This window comes from Seriola aureovittata, chromosome 3 (assembly GCF_021018895.1).
Source record: "Seriola aureovittata isolate HTS-2021-v1 ecotype China chromosome 3, ASM2101889v1, whole genome shotgun sequence".
NCBI classification, from domain to species: Eukaryota; Metazoa; Chordata; class Actinopteri; order Carangiformes; family Carangidae; genus Seriola; species Seriola aureovittata.
In genome coordinates this window covers 19561163-19568356 of record NC_079366.1, presented here as the reverse complement: position 1 = coordinate 19568356, position 7194 = coordinate 19561163, and the positions used below count along the sequence as shown (strand labels likewise).

Sequence of the window (7194 nt, the reverse complement as noted above, 5' to 3'; positions counted from 1 at the left end):
CAGCCTATTTAACGTTAATGAAAACAGGCCAAGAGCCAATAATGGCACCAAGGAGAAGAGAGGGGAAACACTTAAATAATCTCCTTCCCCCTGAGCCCTGGAGAGCTCAGCCTCTCTGTCTGCTCAGGGGAACTCAGTGTGCATCCCAGCCGGTTGGATTTGAGGCAAGAGGATTGTACTAGAGTGACTTTAAACAGGAGACTCATGGGATCAAGCATTGTGAGGGTATAAACAGCCAACGTGATCTTCTCTTCGGAAAGGGCTGAGCTTTTTTTGATGTATATCCCTGTGTAAAACCTACAGGATAAAGCTGCTTGCATTATCGTTTATACCAGAGACACATAATGTTGTGTAAAGTTTATTTGAATGTACAGTATTAAAAAACCCTGTTGATTTTTGACTTTTTGTCCAAAAGAAAAAACTATTATCGATGAGCCACAATGTTGTACTGGGTGACATGTTACTTTGTTACAGTTAACGTGGGCTTGGTGGTTTATTCTTGAGTAATACTCATGACACACAAGTGCAACAAATGTCCACGGAAGAAAAAAGATAGTTCTCAACAAATTCACTAGTTTCTTCTTTTACTTCTACGTTTCCTAAAAACTACAGTGCACAGCTGTTTCAGGGAATTAGTTTGCCTTTTTTAAAAATGAAACCATTTTTTAAAGATTTATGTCTTAGTGGGATATAATGGGTGTGGGTTGGTTTCCACAGACAGTGTAAGGAAGTCAGAAAGTACAAGAGATGACTAACACATTGATGTTCTCATCTTTGGAATGTCATTGTCAATGTAATTGTATGTTTTGTATTGTTATGATCACTATCTATGTGGTCTCTGAAGAACAGCTGCTGTGATTTAGCTCCTAAAGGCGCAATACAATGGATAATATATTATATGCATAATTATATTGTTTGCTGCAGTTTAAGTTAAATCTTAACATAACTCTGTGTTTCAACTCTCTTATCATTTCTTAGTGTCATATCTTTCACAATCATAATAGAATGTCAGGTTTTCAAAGCTTTAACTATTATTTTATGGCAAAATAATATCCTAACCAGAAATGACCAGTCTGAAACTGTTGGAGTCAGAAGCAACCAGTGGTCCCATGCTGGTGAGTTTTGACCCTAATATCTGTGGTTTTAACCCTGTCTGACATTCATAATCTCCATTGTCTTCCAGTCTTTACTGGTCTGAGATAGACAGTAGGGGATCAGACGAAGAAAAAGATGCTTTTCACAGTTGCTTCTTAACATATAAAATCAGTGACTGTATTGGTGTAAGAGCCGTGCGTAACGGCTTTGTGTATGCGTGTGTGCATGTTTATGTGTGTGGCGGGGGGGGTCTAACTGTCTGACACCTGCAGCTCTTCATACTCAAAATGCAAATCCAAGCCCACACCCCCTCCATGACCCCTCCCTCAACCTCCAAGATCCAAGGTTACTGAGCAACGACTTTCGCAAATCTAGATCAGATTTAAATAACAGTACAAAAAGAGAATCAACAGCACTAAACACGGCATTAAACAGCTTTTTCTGAAAATAATATGAAAAGCAAATTTTCTGATCCAGATGATTTGTATAACAACATACTCTGCAAAATATCATCTGACCATGCTAATGATCTAGATATTTTTAGATAATAATTGAATGACTGTTGGTGAGTTTTACAAAGAATAAGAACAAAAAATTCTTCTTTGAAATAATATGAGACAAATTTGCAGATACAAAACTCACTCTACATCATCAATAATAACAAAATTGTTGGTTATTCGACAAATTCTAAACTATGACAACAGTCCTGAGAATTTAAGAAGTAATTTAATTCTACATTTCCAAACCAACATTGACGGAGATATAATTTCCTTAAAAATGAATAAATGTCTAAAAAAATAAAATAAACAAATGTATAAAATCAGGCCGTCCACGACAGCTTACAATGAGGATGCTTTAGAGGAGAAAGATGTGAATTGACAAAGCCGAATTAACCGGGAGTTGAGTAGACCTAAGTCTATGTGCTGTGAGTATGACTTTTTCTTGCCAAAAAGCAGGTGCAAGCCCCTGTGTCAGCTAGCACCTGCCTTACTGAAGGCAACAAGATGAACAAGATGCTGAATCCCTAACCAGCTCTTCGGCTGCAGCCCTGCAGCTGAGCCTGACCTCTGACCTGGCTGGTGGGAGCTACTTAAGTGTTTCGCTGTGGGGAACAAGTAAAGTGGTGCATTATTTGTATTGTTATGTATGGAGCGGGAGTAAACGATGAAAAAAAGCACCTGTTTTCACTGGGTACCACATTTGCTATGTGGGGAGGTTAGTGATGCTCTTGAACGTAACCCAGCTCTCTACTGCCACCCACTGAACAGTCCAGAAAACACAACAGAGCAGCACGGAGATTGGAAGATCTGCATACTAGAAACATAGGCTACATACTGGACTCAATTACCACAGTTCAGTCTGTATAGATTAAGATGGATTATGAGAGGAGGTCTCAAAGTTGTTTTAATCCTGTTGTCAACAGGATACCAAACAGTTACAATTCCCTCAATAAGTCTTTAAATATTACTATAAAATATAAATAATCTATAAAACAAAATAAAATAGGATCAGCTGTATAAAAATATGAGTAGTGACGTCTAACATCAGAGGAACACTGTGAAACTTAGATTTGCTGCCATCAAGTACAAGTTTTTATCTATTATGATTGGTATAAATGAGTACTAATACTATTAGTATAAGTGCTGAGTTTTACTACTTTGATATTAACCCGTTAAGAAACATCATGAAACTTTTTGTGAAGTTTGCCTATGAAGCAACACAGTCAAAGAGCGCCACCAAGTGGCCAAGGAGAGGTGGTGAAAGTCCTGCAGGGAAGACCAAGAGGATGAAACCTCAAAAACATGACAGCTTCACTTATTTGATTGCATTTACATTTTAGTTTAATTTATTGAGTCTATGAGAAACTGTTAAACTTTTATTTATTTATTTTTTAATTTTCCTATAGACTATGATTTTGACACGTATTGTTATTGCCTGATTTGTTTGTATAGACGTGCCTTTTTAATGCCCGTTATTGTAAAAAATCTTGACAGCCAACTGAAAGTCGTACGTTTTGTAATTATATGAATGAAGTAGTCTTGGAATCCAGCCACACTGGCGGACTGGGGGCTGTAGTACGTTATGTCCAACGACTCGTCAGTGGAACAAAACCAAGCCAAGCTGGCCGGTTTACCAGTTTGGATCAAATTGCGTTTTCATGTCAGATCTTGTGATATCTCACGTCTCAAGTCAGTCAGGACCAGATTTTTTTTTCACAACAAAATCGAGCGAAACCATTCGACTCGTTTGCTGGAGGCATGATCGCTTTGAAAGAAAAAAGGTCTTTTCCAGTCTTACTCTGTCTAATCTACTTCTGATCTAGGCAGGTTTCCAACAGGTGCCAAAAATGGATGTGCAGCAAAGCTGTCCATGCCTGGAGTGGAAAATCAAATCGATTATACAAATCAAAGTATTGTGGATGGTGATTCAGTCGAATACTTTCAACTTTTTTTCCTTTTATCATAAAAAAAGTTTCCTAAGCACCTGACCTCTGACCCAGAATCAACAGGTTGTTTTTCCAACTTAAGTGACATCACTGCTTGGTTGAATGAAAATCGGTTTTACGTTTGCGTTGCTTCTAGTAAGAAGCCTGAGAACAGCTTTGTGTGAAATTAATCAAATGAAGAAAAACACTGCGTGAGTTTCTGTGTATTTGTCAGAGTCATATCACACCTTGTCTGCCATTGTTAAAATGGTCTATACACTATAAGATTACTTTACAAATGTAAAAACCACAGTTGATTCCTTATTTAGATGCACTTCCATAATTCCTTATTTCATTCGAAGGATTTTGGAAACTCAGTTGACCCCACAAGTGTATGTTTGGATTGTGGGTGAGAAGGCTGTTTACCAGCAGGTTTTTGTTTTTAAATTACCATGATGTGGATTAGATTATAGTACAAATAAATCTTCGTTTTAATTGTAATCAAATTACACAGATTGTGTCCTTTAAACGTCCCCCGGCTAGGACATGACATGAACATGGCGCATGTCTTGACCTTCAACCTCGGATATTTATTCAATGTCGTTTATCTGTTTGACAAAATGCTAATCCATCACTCAAAATTCTCGCGATAATTGGCGCCGATATATTAGGACGGATGGAGGAGCCTCGTCCACTTGAAGGGGCGTTGGGTTTCCTTAAGGACCTTGGTGAGGTTTGGAAGAGTCAAGGGTTACAGGTTTGAACAAGAAACATCCAACCATGTCGGACGCGGTGGTTAGTTTCATGAAGGACTTTTTGGCTGGTGGCATTGCCGCTGCCATCTCCAAAACAGCTGTTGCTCCTATTGAGAGAGTCAAGTTGTTGCTGCAGGTAAAATAATTGAAGCAACTGTTACCTATATCATGATCGCATGTTCACTGTTTTGTGCGTAAAAGTGTGCGTAAATTCTGGATAGCTGATCAACCTAACACCAAAATGTAACAGTGGAATTTGTTTTAATGGAAGAAAAGTCTAATTGTCCAAGGAGTAGGTTCATTTGATCTGGTGCGTAATGTCAAGGGGCATGTGAGAGGTCCTGCGTTTAAGTGGAGATGGTTTTACGCACTGCTCTTCGCGTATCGCTGCCATGATGATGATGGCAAGAGTCATACGTTAAAGCAACACAGTCATAATAATAGATTACGGTACTGTTTGTACGTTTTTTAAAGTGAATTATTACTCCTTTATAACAGATGACCGCAGTAATATTTAGTGTAAGTGAATTGCTAAATTTAACTTGGAGTGTGTAATCTAATACACAGCCGATTCTCAAGTGACAGGAGAGTGCCTGGAGGCTGCTGCTACAACTACAGTACATAATGACTGAACGGAGAATATGAAACATCGACTAAGATTATGAAAATACACGAAGTTATCAAAAGTGAAATGCAAAACAATATATTCTGTTGTTAAAAAATCTGGGGATGACAAAGTTCCTAGCACACAAAACTTTTATTAGTGAATCCATCACACTAAGGGGTAATCGTCTTTTTCTAATGAACTTTATTGTATTGTATTATTTGTAGGTCCAGCATGCCAGCAAACAGATCACCGTAGAGACACAGTACAAGGGGATCATGGACTGTGTGTACAGGATTCCAAAGGAACAGGGCTTTATTTCCTTCTGGAGAGGCAACCTGGCCAATGTGATCCGTTACTTCCCCACCCAAGCCCTCAACTTCGCCTTCAAAGACAAGTACAAGAAGATCTTCCTCGGTGGAGTGGATCAAAAAACACAGTTCTGGCGTTACTTCGCTGGCAACTTGGCATCTGGCGGTGCCGCTGGTGCGACTTCCCTCTGCTTCGTCTATCCTCTTGACTTCGCCAGAACAAGACTCGCTGCCGACATCGGTAAGGGCGCAGCTGAGAGAGAGTTCACCGGTCTTGGAAACTGCATCGCCAAAATCTTCAAGACCGATGGCCTCAAGGGTCTTTACCTCGGTTTCAACGTGTCAGTTCAGGGAATTATCATCTACAGAGCGGCCTACTTCGGATGCTTCGACACAGCCAAAGGTCTGCACATCTGTTCGACCCGACATTAAACATGTGTTTAACATTGTATTCGTGTCTTTTCTCGTGAAGAACGAGTGGCTTAACTTCTCCCTCATACAGGCATGCTGCCAGATCCCAAGAACACGCACATCGTCGTGAGCTGGATGATTGCCCAGACTGTCACCGCTGTAGCTGGTCTTATCTCATACCCCTTCGACACCGTCAGACGTCGTATGATGATGCAGTCTGGACGCAAAGGAGGTGAGCATCAGACATGTCCTTTTAGTGATGAATTTGAATAGTTTGGCCCAATTGCGCATTTTACGCATGCATCCATTGGAATTACGCATTACTATCTGTGTCTCAATTTCCACAGCGGATATCATGTACAAGGGCACACTCGACTGCTGGAGGAAGATCCTCAAGGACGAGGGATCAAGAGCCTTCTTCAAGGGTGCCTGGTCCAACGTGATCAGAGGCATGGGTGGTGCCTTTGTGTTGGTGTTGTACGACGAGATCAAGAAGTTCACATAATAAACTTTCTAATCTCCCAGTCCCAAAGGAAACCCTTCGCTTTGTTTAAGTCTTAATTCTTGTGATAGAGTTGATAACAGCTTATGGTGAATTACAATGTGGGCATGTGCTCTTCAGCAACAGCCCGGGGGAAAGAAGGGAAACTTGACCTGGGTTAACATGCCTCCTCAGAAATCTGTATATATATCCCATCTACGACGTGCCATAAGGCACAAACTTTCAGTGTTGCAAAGTCAAGCCGGTGGTTCAGTGGAGATGCTGTGATGATGCAAAGGATGACGTCACTACCCGCCATATGCTCCTCATGTTAGAGTCAGTTTGTAAAGCAGTTGCTGAGGCCCATGTGTTGTTATGTTGTGACCACTCTGACCCATGTATCCCACCTCATACATTATTTTATTAAGAATAAAGATTTATTAGTCTAAAAGTCCTGTCTCTTTTGATGCATGTTTTGTTGCCATGGCAACCTGTTATCTGCAATTAAACAGGTCTTTTTCACAGCAGATATTTTGACTTGTCATAGGAAAAGCACTGTTGTTACTAATAACATTAACAATGGCTCTGTTTTATTCAAGTATCCCAGTAAGTCATGACCCAAGTGTGACAGTGAGCCAACATGTACAACACCAGGACCCTGAAACTGAAGCAGCTGAACAGAATTCAGCGATCATAACACCTGTGCTTTTCCTACTGTGACATGTCAAAGTATGTTCAGAGAAAATATCGATTTAGAACACAATGCAGTTAAAATACAGTAGGATTTTGTCAAAATATCCAAAATTGAAAGATGATATCTTTTCATACATGACACTTGCACTGTCAATAAAATCAAGCCAAAAGTAGCAGAAAGGCTTGTACCACATCATTTTTGGTCTAGTAGAGAACATTTTCAAAAATATTCAACGTCACGAGTATACCAAAGAAATACACTGAGTAGCTTAATGTACAACTACCCCCCTAACCAAACAATGGCATGTGTCCAGTTGGAACAAACTGGTCACAATAGTGTTTGATTAGAAAAGTTAAAAGAATGATTAACTGTCCACCAACCTATTTAAATATGTATAGCACACATATAACACCAAAAA

At 39.7% G+C, this 7194-nt stretch overlaps 1 protein-coding gene across 1 annotated transcript; it reads left to right on the top strand.

Annotated features, from left to right (window-relative positions):
* The first annotated feature begins 4208 nt into the window (after positions 1 to 4208).
* slc25a4 (solute carrier family 25 member 4) lies at positions 4209 to 6533 on the top strand. The gene is made up of 4 exons (XM_056372507.1): positions 4209 to 4411; positions 5107 to 5593; positions 5693 to 5833; positions 5949 to 6533. Exons 1-4 carry the CDS (start codon positions 4301 to 4303, stop codon positions 6104 to 6106), a joined length of 897 nt encoding a protein of 298 aa, XP_056228482.1. The 5' UTR covers positions 4209 to 4300; the 3' UTR covers positions 6107 to 6533.
* The last annotated feature ends 661 nt before the right edge of the window (positions 6534 to 7194 follow it).

Coding starts and splice junctions, on each gene's coding strand:
- slc25a4 (XM_056372507.1), top strand. CDS start 4,301: ATGTCGGACGCGGTGGTTAGTTTCATGAAGGACTTTTTGGCTGGTGGC. Junction 4,412..5,106: donor GAGTCAAGTTGTTGCTGCAG/GTAAAATAATTG, acceptor TATTATTTGTAG/GTCCAGCATGCCAGCAAACA. Junction 5,834..5,948: donor GCAGTCTGGACGCAAAGGAG/GTGAGCATCAGA, acceptor CAATTTCCACAG/CGGATATCATGTACAAGGGC.